The sequence below is a fragment of the Rhopilema esculentum genome, chromosome 20 (genome assembly GCF_057945365.1).
Source record: "Rhopilema esculentum isolate cy_ngs chromosome 20, ASM5794536v1, whole genome shotgun sequence".
Taxonomy (NCBI): Eukaryota; Metazoa; Cnidaria; class Scyphozoa; order Rhizostomeae; family Rhizostomatidae; genus Rhopilema; species Rhopilema esculentum.
This window is the reverse complement of record NC_142834.1, coordinates 13,000,953-13,014,625: the sequence shown is the minus strand read 5'-3', so window position 1 is coordinate 13,014,625 and position 13,673 is coordinate 13,000,953. Positions and strand designations below refer to the sequence as shown.

The following is a 13,673-nucleotide window of genomic DNA, read 5'->3' as shown; positions in this document are numbered from 1 at the left end:
TCTATCTATCTATCTATCTATCTATCTATCTATCTATCTATCTATCTATCTATCTATCTATCTATCTATCTATCTATCTATCTATCTATCTATCTATCTATCTATCTATCTATCTATCTATCTATCTATCTATCTATCTATCTATCTATCTATCTATCTATCTATCTATCTATCTATCTATCTATCTATCTATCTATCTATCTATCTATCTATCTATCTATCTATCTATCTATCTATCTATCTATCTATCTATCTATCTATCTATCTATCTATCTATCTATCTATCTATCTATCTATCTATCTATCTATCTATCTATCTATCTATCTATCTATCTATCTATCTATCTATCTATCTATCTATCTATCTATCTATCTATCTATCTATCTATCTATCTATCTATCTATCTATCTATCTATCTATCTATCTATCTATCTATCTATCTATCTATCTATCTATCTATCTATCTATCTATCTATCTATCTATCTATCTATCTATCTATCTATCTATCTATCTATCTATCTATCTATCTATCTATCTATCTATCTATCTATCTATCTATCTATCTATCTATCTATCTATCTATCTATCTATCTATCTATCTATCTATCTATCTATCTATCTATCTATCTATCTATCTATCTATCTATCTATCTATCTATCTATCTATCTATCTATCTATCTATCTATCTATCTATCTATCTATCTATCTATCTATCTATCTATCTATCTATCTATCTATCTATCTATCTATCTATCTATCTATCTATCTATCTATCTATCTATCTATCTATCTATCTATCTATCTATCTATCTATCTATCTATCTATCTATCTATCTATCTATCTATCTATCTATCTATCTATCTATCTATCTATCTATCTATCTATCTATCTATCTATCTATCTATCTATCTATCTATCTATCTATCTATCTATCTATCTATCTATCTATCTATCTATCTATCTATCTATCTATCTATCTATCTATCTATCTATCTATCTATCTATCTATCTATCTATCTATCTATCTATCTATCTATCTATCTATCTATCTATCTATCTATCTATCTATCTATCTATCTATCTATCTATCTATCTATCTATCTATCTATCTATCTATCTATCTATCTATCTATCTATCTATCTATCTATCTATCTATCTATCTATCTATCTATCTATCTATCTATCTATCTATCTATCTATCTATCTATCTATCTATCTATCTATCTATCTATCTATCTATCTATCTATCTATCTATCTATCTATCTATCTATCTATCTATCTATCTATCTATCTATCTATCTATCTATCTATCTATCTATCTATCTATCTATCTATCTATCTATCTATCTATCTATCTATCTATCTATCTATCTATCTATCTATCTATCTATCTATCTATCTATCTATCTATCTATCTATCTATCTATCTATCTATCTATCTATCTATCTATCTATCTATCTATCTATCTATCTATCTATCTATCTATCTATCTATCTATCTATCTATCTATCTATCTATCTATCTATCTATCTATCTATCTATCTATCTATCTATCTATCTATCTATCTATCTATCTATCTATCTATCTATCTATCTATCTATCTATCTATCTATCTATCTATCTATCTATCTATCTATCTATCTATCTATCTATCTATCTATCTATCTATCTATCTATCTATCTATCTATCTATCTATCTATCTATCTATCTATCTATCTATCTATCTATCTATCTATCTATCTATCTATCTATCTATCTATCTATCTATCTATCTATCTATCTATCTATCTATCTATCTATCTATCTATCTATCTATCTATCTATCTATCTATCTATCTATCTATCTATCTATCTATCTATCTATCTATCTATCTATCTATCTATCTATCTATCTATCTATCTATCTATCTATCTATCTATCTATCTATCTATCTATCTATCTATCTATCTATCTATCTATCTATCTATCTATCTATCTATCTATCTATCTATCTATCTATCTATCTATCTATCTATCTATCTATCTATCTATCTATCTATCTATCTATCTATCTATCTATCTATCTATCTATCTATCTATCTATCTATCTATCTATCTATCTATCTATCTATCTATCTATCTATCTATCTATCTATCTATCTATCTATCTATCTATCTATCTATCTATCTATCTATCTATCTATCTATCTATCTATCTATCTATCTATCTATCTATCTATCTATCTATCTATCTATCTATCTATCTATCTATCTATCTATCTATCTATCTATCTATCTATCTATCTATCTATCTATCTATCTATCTATCTATCTATCTATCTATCTATCTATCTATCTATCTATCTATCTATCTATCTATCTATCTATCTATCTATCTATCTATCTATCTATCTATCTATCTATCTATCTATCTATCTATCTATCTATCTATCTATCTATCTATCTATCTATCTATCCAGGTACCATGTCGTTAAAAAACGTTGGTCATCATGGATTTCAACAAGATTTTTGCTACGAGAAATAATAAGCATTTTCCCGTGCTCTAGTGTCATTTCGGAGTTGACTGTACTGGTTCTCGTGCCGCCAATTTTCTAAACAAACATTTTTTCATAGATATCTTCAGCTTCACACCGCAAGAAAAAATTTGTTGAGCTCTTCCACCCTCTTGCCCCAGGGGGAAGCTTGGGTAACCACTAAGTCAATTTAACACTAAGTAATTTAACACATTGCTAAGTAGAATTAGAGACAAGCGATTTTTATATTTTAGGTATTAAGGTGTTAAGGTTTTAAGCCACGAAAAACGAGGAGGGTATGTCATAAAAGCTGCTGGAATGGTGGACCTAGGTCTAATTTCATTAAGTTGCCTCGAACTGATTCTTATAACATAAAGCAGCACTCAGCAGCGATGCAATTGGCCTCTACCAGTGGCCTCTACACGGACAGCCAACTTGCAATGACCCAATGCCTTTTAAAGGACAAAGCACTTCCCTTAAGCGTTGAAGGGTGGGGTTTGGCCAGTTTTTCAGCTTTGATTTTCCCTATGATCTATTTTTTCCTGGAAAAGCCATGGGCCCTAAGAGCATTTTATAAATGAAGCTGAAATTAAGCAAATCATGAATAAACAGTTTTGATTTTTATATTGGGCTTGCTGTTTCATCGGCCAGAAATTTTTTGTAAACCTGTGCTTTGCAAAAACCTTTATGGTATTATGTCCTTTTTTCCTACTCTTATCTTTACAATCTTCTTTTTTCTTTCCTGGACTATGATATCGCAGCGTTGGGTGGGGATGACCTCGATACTTTGAATCTCCACCTCTAACGTGTCAATTGTCAGCTATAAAAATCTTCAAAAATTGAAGATATTTTGCACCATATTCTAGTCTTCGTTATAGATATATAAAAAGTTATATCTGTCATTCTTGGAATCTTGCAATGGACCTTTTGAATTTCCTCTTTCCCCTAAAAATTTTCCCCTCCTCCTAATTTGTGAGGCGGCTAAGGTTAGTGGTTACAATCTTGGTCTTTTTGAATGAAAGGTCTTTCGAAATTAGCCTGTGTTCCAGACCGCTAACTTTCAAGTTAGGGGTCTGGAGCACAGGCTACCTTAGTCGCTTCAAATTTCGCCTGCCTTTATTTTTCGCCCCGGAGGGGGTGAGAATTAAAGGGGGCGAATTATGGAAATATTAAATGGGGCAAAAATTAGAGGTAGCGAAAATTAAAGGGTCCTTAAAAAATCTATTTTCTATAATAGAACCTTAGTTTTTACGTCCTTGAAGAAAACTTCAAGTTACCATCTTTACGCGCGTCAAATTTTTATTCTGCGTTGATTGCTTTCATTGTTACAGTTCTCATTTAGTGACTTTCTGGGAAAATATCCATACTGAAGGTCATAAAAAAGATTTCTTAATCCTAAAAATTTTGACAAAGATGATAAACCTATGTCTTTTAAGGGGCCTTACTGTAGTTCAAAATAAAATCCATTATTCTTCGATAACGATAATATTGTCCTCTCCAATGTCTGAAGGGTGATTTTGTTCTTCCATTTCTGAAGTGTTCTCCTCCTCAGGGCCATATTCGTCCAAATCATCAGCGGCTAATCTCTTCTCGGCTTCAGTTTGGTCAGAAGATACTATCATCTTCTCTGGCTCAATATAGTAGTCTTGCAGATATTCTTTCATTCGATTGAAGACAGAACTTTGCGCCTTATCCTTATCAACGATTAGTACACTCAGTAATTCGAGTCAACCTTTAGGAATTGGCGATCCTCTATACTTGTTGTCTCGTACACTACCTTCTAAAGCGCCTCCATAATTCAAGAAAAAAATGACAAAAGCGATTTTTCAGCAAAAAGTTTCCAAGCAAAAAAAGATTTTTCAGAGGCCCGAGTGTAGTTCCATGCCGCGAGAACGTTCATTGCTTGGAAACTGATTAGGTCAAAGCTTTGAAATTTAAAGGGTTTAGGGGCGAAAATTAAAGGGAGCGAACTTGTGCACAAAAGGGGGCGAACATTAAAGGGGCGAAAATTAAAGGGAGCCAAAATTGAAGGTAGGCTAAATTTGAAGGGACTAAGGTATTCGAAATCAGAAGGAGATTTTAAAGACAATTATGTAAAGCAATTCCCCAATTTATCTCCAGAATTTTTGTTTAAGCCTTGCATCTTGATTTTAGAATACCATAGGCGCCGTGGAGCATATTACAGATTTTTTCGGGGGGGGGGGGGTCTAAACATGCAAAAGGTCAGTAGCAAGATTATTTTTGCAATTTTTAAATTAAGTTTTGATAGTTACTGTGAGCACCTTTCCCCAGCTCCATTTCCCACTGCCCCTAGAATAGTATGTGAAAGTTAAATTTAGGATTGATTGTTGAGAATGATGAAAAAATAATGGAATTAATGAATTAAACCATGAAAAATGAATCTTGGGTTATTTTTTCCGTATTAGTTACTTCTTTTTTAGACATTGACATTGTAAGGTATTCAGTTGTACAGCTCTTTTAAATCTCATCGCAGACAAAGCAGCCTTCTTAGGGGAGGGGGTTAGGGGAGGTTTACCAAGTCCATGTTTATGTAATCATCTTGTCAATTTCCAAAAGATCACGTGAGATATGTCAAAAATGAAAACAAAACCAGAAGTTTCTCATTTTGGTTACGAGGTTAGTTTCTTGGATTATGGCGGCTGAACATAACGGAGTGGATATCGACGAAGAAATAAGATATTCAGAAGAAGAAACGAAAGTAAGAAGCATATGATCATTGTTTGCATTTCTGTTATTTCAAGTGAAATGGTTATTCATTTATAATATGCAGTAAAGTCGAATTTCTGCGCTATCGTTGATAAATCTTTCCGGATGTTGATAATATAAGAAAGAGGCCCGGTCGGATATTCTCTTGCTGGCTGCTCATATTAAATACGTACTTTCCAGATGAAAGACAAAAGACAATGATTTAATGATTTGATTTCCCCCTTTCATTTTCGTTAACTGGCTCATTTCACAAAAAGTTGAACTACAGTACAGTTTAACTGTCGAGGATGGGAAGGGGGAGAGGGGGGTAGCTTTAACCGTAATTTATTATGTAAGTAAAATTTCTAACAAACCCCTGTCGAGAGCCTTGTAAATTAAGTTTTCTGCCAAAAACCTACTCTGATCTTAGTAACAGGGAACTGGCCTCTAAAACCTTTTTGGTTCTCTCAGTGTCCTCCTGACTGGATTGTGTAATGTGTGGCACTTGTGAGATTTCAGGTGTGCCAGAAGCAGCCATATTGGTAACGTATATGGGTGCCCCAGTATATGGTCAACCCCCAGTATAGGGATTTTCAATCAAAATTAAATTCTAAAGTGCCCCCAAAACTGTTTCGGTGCATTGTTGTTGCAACAAGACACAGCGGCTTCTCGGCCAGTAGACATTCAGTAATGCATTCAGCATTTTGTAACAGCGAAACAGTTTCAATCAAGATTTTTTCAAAAAGCGACCTAGAAAGAATTTGACCCCCGTAGCAGTCATCTGAATGAGCGAGCCCTATATTCTTGCTAAAGGCTCCCACGTTACTAATCGATCATATAAAAGGCAAATTTTAGGCCAAAATGTATGTTACCCTGAGAATCCTCTACATCTGACCTGGGGGTGCAGGCCCCACGTGTCTCCCACAACAAAGGTGGAGTTCTTGGGGAAGAGGATTTTGAACAGCCAAATAACATGTGGATTTGATTTTCAGACGGCTGCATTTGATAACAGAGATTTATTGCAGCTTCTAACTTCTATTTCATAAAAATATCCCCAGTCAATGCTTGTCATAAACAACACAACATTTTAATTTATATGTGTTTGTTTTCATTACACTGGTTTCAAGACTGGTTTGAATTATATTGGATGGAACTTGTAGAATCATTTGTTTTGATGTAAATATGTTGAAGGGATTAGGCTGGCTATATTTTATTATTGCTGGTGGTGAGCTACAGGAATGTCTTTCACGTACAGCTGTTACAACATGGCCGCTTGCTGAATGTCTACGGGCCGAGAAGCCACTGTGTCTTGAAATAACTTCTATCTATCATCGTGATAAAAACACACCCAAACGGCTTTGGCGGCAATTCAGAACTGAATTTTGATTGACAATCCTTATACTGGGGCTTGACTGTATACTGGAGTGCCGTATACTGGGGGAAACATTACCAACAATGCTCGCCAGAGGCTCTTCAACACAATGAGGTGTGGAAAAATTGCAAGCAGAAAGTGTACTAACCAGGGCTTTCAGTGGGGGAAAAGGTTGCACGACAGTACACAAGAGCACAGACACATATTTTCTGTTTCATTCGGAAGCAATTAATTACATGTGATGAATAGCTATTTTGTAGACGTGGTGTAGTGTCAAAGCATCCTAGTAATGCCCCACATACCCTTTGAAATTTTACCAAAAATATTTTTAACCCCCTTTTTTGAAAACTTTGTTGAAAATGCACTATGTTTCACCCTTTATCAACCCATTGCAGTTCAATGGTCCCATCCTAGTTTTTATCCTGAAAGTAATCCATTAAATTTTTTCCTCTCTGTTTTTAGAGATCACTTTCTATTGAAGTCAGGAGACCCTTGCCAGCATCCTTTTGTTGCAGCACCCTCTCTCTCACTTGTTTCTGGGAATGCGGAATTCTGTCCACGTTATCTGATAAAAAAGAGTTGTTTTTCCCTCTTTAGATGCAAAATTTTGCTAAAAAATACAGTAGGTTGTTGTACCAATGTGGTATCATGTTAATGGAAGATTGCTGCCATTTTTTGACTTACAGAGTTGAGGATCAAACTTTGAACGGGATGTTACTGATCTCAGCTTGCTATTGACCCCACCCCAAGCTGCATACTCACTTCAACAACTCATGCTATGCCACTGCTTGTAGATAGTGTTTTCAAGCCTATGCAAAGACTCTTTGCACCACACTTTCCTATTCCACAACATGTGGTGCTGTTCCAAGAGGGGAGTTCACTTAAATTCATCTCAGGGAAAACCTGGTGTGCTCCGAGTCCTTGACATGAACAAATTAACAAGGCGTAGGAGTCACAAGGTATAGGAATCACAAGGTGTGGTCACATCAATGAGAAGGACCAGGACACTGTTCGATAAGCAGAAGCTTTTCAGTGTCCTAAACTACCTTAAGGAGCTAGGTAGCAAACAAAAATACAACAATACAAGTCTGTGCACAGGCAAGCCATTTCCCGATGCTTATGATTTCTATGACCCATTCCTGAAATCTATTTTTCTAAAATTTGGCCAATCCACTTGAAAAAATTTGTTTTCAAAACGAGAGCTTTGGCATTGATTTTTGATGGGCTGACATCATTTTGTCATTTGTTGGGCAGATCGTAGATGCGTGTTTGTTTGTTTCCATTTCCTAAGACTCTCTGAAGTCTCTCTACATTGCACAGTACCCTTTATGATAAATTGATTGTTTATGAAAATCACACTCTCTGAAATAAAGACCAAAGGGAAGATAGCATTGTAATAGACTGTTGATATATACCTAAAATGGAAGTGGAAAGTGAAAATAAACAATCAAGAAAGTATTCAGACCTCAACAGAGACTAAAGTTCCATCAAAGGCTGATTCAGCTGAGTCAGGTGGTGATGATGAAGTCAAGTAATTTTGCATCTGTAAGGGGAAACTGTAGCATGATAAGACAATGCAGCATTTTGTTCAGTTTGATGGACTCCCTGGGGTATTCTTTCTTTAACCTATAAATAGATTTGGATGGATAATTACAGTGGCCCACCAGTGTCACATCAAATACAAATCTGCACATCAAATACAAATCTGCACATCAAATGAAAATTGTATTTGATGTAGTGAATTCTGCATTTGATGTAGTAAATTCTCATTTGATGAGGTGGATTTGCATTCGATGTGGTGAATACTACCTAATTAGACTGGCAAAAATCATACTTTAAAGGTATCTTTAATTTTCACATTTACTATCTTTAATTTTCAAGGCAATTGAACAGTTCCTGTTTGCAGTTAATGAGCATAGCAACCATCACAGGAATGAAGATGTGGCTGACCATGAAACTGCAGTTAAATTCCTACATGCCAGAAAGTTTGAAACTGAGAGGGCTATAGCATTATTCAGAGCAAATTTGGTAATGTATCACATTCTCAAGAAGTAAATTTCTGATCTCATCAGTATTTTCTTAGAACTTCCCACCTGCCCTTTTCAATCTTGTGAAAGATGTTTGATTGGTGTTGGTACACACTACATTTTGATACAACCACAGAAACTCACAAGGAAGAATATATTATAAATTATATAATAAAATTGATGGAGGAATTCAACTCCTAAAATCAACTTATAGAGCAAGGGTAAATGGGGTTCTCAAGCTTTCTAGAAATGTTCAGCTATTGAGATTACGGTAAATGTTTTTGACACAATATTGGGCTTTCTTTCTCTAAAAGCCAAACTTTTAACAGAATTGGATAAAATTATATATCATTTGATGCACAAGAATGTAGTGATTCCAACAATATCATAATAGTTGGCCAATATCGAAAAATTATACTTTCCAGGCAAATTTTTTGCTTAAATGATTGTACCACCTTCAAAAGCTATTTTTTACTCTTGTGTTTGGGGTGATAAAATCTGATTTTTATCAGCAGAAAAATGCAGATCTTAATCTACCAAATTGTTTTTGTAGTTTTTTCAAATCCCTCCTACCTTTGAAACTATACCCTGTCAAAAATTGGTAGTCAATTTTCTACCCCCCAACAGTTGTATTTGACTATAAAAGACTGACCAGAGCAAATACACAAATTTTGAGACACACTTTGTTTACCCGACATCTGTCCTGGCTGTGTGCAATTTTTGATCCATTCAACTGGTTCCTTGGGGAAAAAAAAACTTTTTTTACCTGTAAGTAGAGGAATTGTGAGTCCGGAGAAAACAAGATTTTTATGATCCCACTTGCAAGGTACACTAGTAACCACAGTGTAATCCGGATCAAGACATTTGAAGCTAAAAGATAAATAAGCTTGTTTAAATAAACACAGCCATACAAGGGATACATGGATGTGCCCTCGGATTGTAACTAGTTATTGTTAATGAGCCACTTCAACGACTAAGCAAGGATAATCAGTTTAAAAGTTAAAGGTCCTAGGGTCTTAGAGTCTGGGTTTTTCACGATGCCATGTTATGCATGCTAACCTCCATGTTCTTCATACCCCATTGGCACACACAGTTTTGCAAAGCAAGTAAAATATTTCAAATATAAAATTACATACATCAATTGATCAAGTGGTAAATGCTCATGCTATTTGTAACATAGTTGAATTCTCTCCTTCAGGCTGTATGTGAAAAATTTGATCTGTACCAATTAAATCCATTTGAAGAAAATTTGTCATCAGAATTGCTGTCTGGGAAATTTACAGTTTTGGTAATCAATTCTTATATTTTCTTAACTTTTTAACATCTTAGATATAATTTTTATTTCTGTAGGAAAAAGTGGCAAAAGTCAGATTGCAACTGGTATTAAAAGAATGAACATTTTAGAGAAATGGGTTTGGGGAAAATTGTGGACAACGTTAGTTAGCCAAACAAATACCAAATGATTCTGCCAGACTCCTTAATTTGCCACTGATAAGAACTAATTCACAAAGTATTGTAACAGCTGCTGTGTATTTTTAAACTAAAGAATTGAAAAATAATTAATTGGAATAAAAATAAAAATATAAAAATGATAAGATGAATTAAAATAATAATGATTGAGAAATATACATGGACATCAATTTTGATTAATAACAGAAATAAAAGTTTTCTTATTTAATGATAACTGCTACTTGATTAAACTTTTTACGATGATCATTGAAAAACACTTTTTAACTTAAGAAAAATATTTAATGATTTGATGGATGCCCTTATGTGAATGAGTTTCCTTTTAATTGAACTTGCACATCAAATTCACAGATTATATATACATTTAAAGATATTCATTAATTTCATAAACTGCTAAATTTTTTTTACAGTTTTATGTGTTATGTTATGATTTTGACTATATCATAAGGCTTCTGGGAACATCTTTTACATTTAAATGTGTAAAACATTTAAATTTAAATATCAATAAATGTTTTAATTATTTGATCCTTGAGCTATGTCTATGGAGTGCCATCCCTTCTTAAGTTTTATGATTCATTTTAGGCATAATTTCTCACTATTGTTATTAGACGTTTCTGCTATAAAGCTGAACAGAACAAGTCTAAGCAACAATCTAAGCATGCAGAGAAACATTTACATACCATTTTACACATGAAGTTTAAAGTTAGTGTGTTATCTTTCTGCAAACAAGAAATGTAACATTTAACATTGATAACCTTTTCATAGAACTGTTTGTGTAATTTTTCATGTAACTGTAATTATTAATCCATTTACTGTTCAATACAAAATTTACTGATGATTACATAATAATTCATCTGGCTTTTGTACAATACGATTTTGTCCCCATGAGTAAGATTGGCTTGTCTAAAGTGACAAGTTGGACACGCCTGTGTTAGAGAGACAAATGGTGGGAGATAATCTATCTTTTGCATGTTCCCACAGGATTGTTCTTGCATGTTGTATGTTTCCTCATAACATAGGCCTAGATAAGCCATTAGGTTAATTTTAAGATGTTCCATTTCTTGATGAGGGTTGCCAGAGTGGCCTTTTTCAGGCCAAATTTTCCAATTTTGGCCTTTTCTGAAGTTAAATTGCGTAGAAAACTTGTTTTTGGTCTATTACTTAAATTTGGCTATTTTAATATTATGAATTCATTTCCTTAAACTTTAACACCCTATCAAAGTAACAAACAAATTATGAATTGAAAGAGAAATACTTTACAGTGTAAACTAAAATGTCAAATATGATCAGCTAACCTAAAAATTCATTCGAAGGAGAAAAGTTTCTCAGTTTCTTGCTTGAGTTTGGAAATTATCTATAAGGCTAATGTGTATAAATATATGCTTTGCTTTGCACAGTGTATTTTTGAAGGATTTTTTAATTTTGTCTATTTATGTGCATTTGGGCCTGAATTTGTCACACATCTGGCCTTCTTTTGTGTGTTTTGCTTGATGTTTTGAGTCCAAAGTCAATTTATGAAATTGCATCATACCCTAAAATACAATGTCTTGAGTTTTATGCTTTGATATTCAATCCACCTTTTTTCATTCTATTATTTATCTTCATTTCAATTTGCCACAGTTCTCATTACAGTTCTAAGCCTTTATTCGAAATTTTTTACAATTAATTTCTTTATTGTAGTTTGGTGAAGATTTCACTGGTGCAAGTGTATGTCTGTTCACCGAGAGACTTCATTTCCCAAAGAAAACTACCCACAGGATTGTTCTTAAGTCTTTGATTTTCCAACTAAACGAGTTGATAGCCAGGTCAGTATTCAATTTACAGATAATAGGCTGTTAATGTTTTTAGAAATATAAATCATACTGTTTTTAATTGCTTAAATGTGGTGGCTTTTGTTTTTCTAGTAGCATACAAAATGTGTCTCCTTAGATTTGATTTTTGCTCTTGTAGAAACCCAGGAAATGTTTTCTGATATGAGCACGTAAGGGGGATTTGTCCAAGACATTTTCATTGATGCCCTAAAAATGAATATCTAGCAACATCGCTCTCAAAAAGCAAATTCATGAAATAACAGCACCATGCCTTTCTTTAAAAGGTAAACAGACATTCCTCCAACCCTTTCTGACAATCAGGGTGCCAAAACCAACTGGGGCTGTGGAATGTTGACGGCAGATATTTATTGGCTGACCCAAAGTGGTGCAAATAAATTTGAACAAAGAAGGTTTTGTTTTATGTCTGATTCAGAGTTTTCCAAGTTCAGAGCCATCTAAAAAATACATTTTAGCGAATTTTTCCCCCACAAAAATAAAATCGATAATCTGCTACCCAAAAAGTAGCAATATCATTAACAAGACCCAAAAAGACAAACCCAAAAGACAAGAAAATCGGAAGTCTAATAAATCAAAAATAAGGTCCTAATCTTTATCAAAATCACTAGGATCAATTGATCACCCTGGGACATCTTCTAAACAAATTTTAACTGACTACTTAGTCGCACAAGTTAGTCTTTACATAAGCTGTATTTAATGCACACGATCTTATCATCATCACACCCGTCAAGAGACCCACTAAATCCGCATGTTTTCTATGTTTGACATCAAAGGCTAAAGCGAGGGGGGGTCACTAGAGAGGGGGGCTTATTTAAAGGTTTTTGCTTGACAAAGGGGACTTAATAGAGAAGGGGGCTTAATAGAAAGGGGTTTAATAGATAGAGGGGGCTTAATAGAGCTTTTACGGTACCTCTTCTTTTCAAGGCATGACACACAAAGAAAAGGTATTGTTCTCATCTATGACATGACGAAGGCCGCCTACCGAAACTTTGATTATGAGTTGTGCACGAAGACTTTACGCATACTAAAGGTACTTAATCTCCCCTTTTTACATTATCAAGTTTTGCAGTTCAGGGACTATTAGAATCTAGGCAACAAAGCCTTGCTTGTGAAAATCTTTGTCTATTTTTGCATTAGATTGACAAGGACAGTTAATCGATGCAAGATGTTTTCGTCAAGAAGTGGATTGGTTTATAGATTTATTTAACTCGGTCAATGCCAAAAAGCTGCTTTAACGACCCTATTTTATTTTTCTCGTTGTTATGAATATTATTACTGGCTTTTAGCAGAAGATCAGGTTTTACATCAAAATTTTATGAAAGAGTCAGAATAACAGTAAGATGGCAGTGGACTTGAATTCAAGCTACTAAACGCCAAGATTATACCAACAATGTTTCTTGCCCTTTTCAAATGATAGTAAACAAGGCCTCAATGCTAGTGGCTTTAACTCAAATCATAATGATTGAACTTGTGTTGTGCCTCAAGGCACATTTTTAGGGCTACTGCTACTTACTTATCTGCTTTTGTGTTACGAGAATTGATATTACGCGCTTTTGATATTGGTTTTTCGCGGACATAAGTTTACAACGTCAATAGAAATGAATTCAAACTGCAAATTCCGTTGAACTGTTCTTGACTTGTCTATAAACCCGTAAATGTGAAATTATGATATACATCGGAGGCATTATCAATATATGAAAATTTACTTATTTTATGGTAATCCAGTGCGAATCAGTGCTGGTCCGTTTT

General features: G+C 33.9%; 1 protein-coding gene across 2 annotated transcripts in view; it reads left to right on the top strand.

Moving 5' to 3' along the window:
- Positions 1 to 5,141: 5,141 nt before the first annotated feature.
- LOC135687251 (tyrosine-protein phosphatase non-receptor type 9) overlaps positions 5,142 to 13,673 on the top strand; it is a 30,364-nt gene continuing 21,832 nt past the window's right edge. Inside the window, exons 1-5 of one of the 2 annotated variants that reach the window (XM_065203770.2) lie at positions 5,142 to 5,242; positions 8,483 to 8,629; positions 9,827 to 9,916; positions 11,776 to 11,900; positions 12,849 to 12,954. In XM_065203770.2, the coding sequence (XP_065059842.2) occupies positions 5,177 to 5,242; positions 8,483 to 8,629; positions 9,827 to 9,916; positions 11,776 to 11,900; positions 12,849 to 12,954 (534 nt within the window). In that variant the 5' untranslated portion in view covers positions 5,142 to 5,176. The remainder of the gene's footprint in view (positions 5,243 to 8,482; positions 8,630 to 9,826; positions 9,917 to 11,775; positions 11,901 to 12,848; positions 12,955 to 13,673) is intronic. The other variant, XM_065203771.2, reaches the window with a different exon arrangement.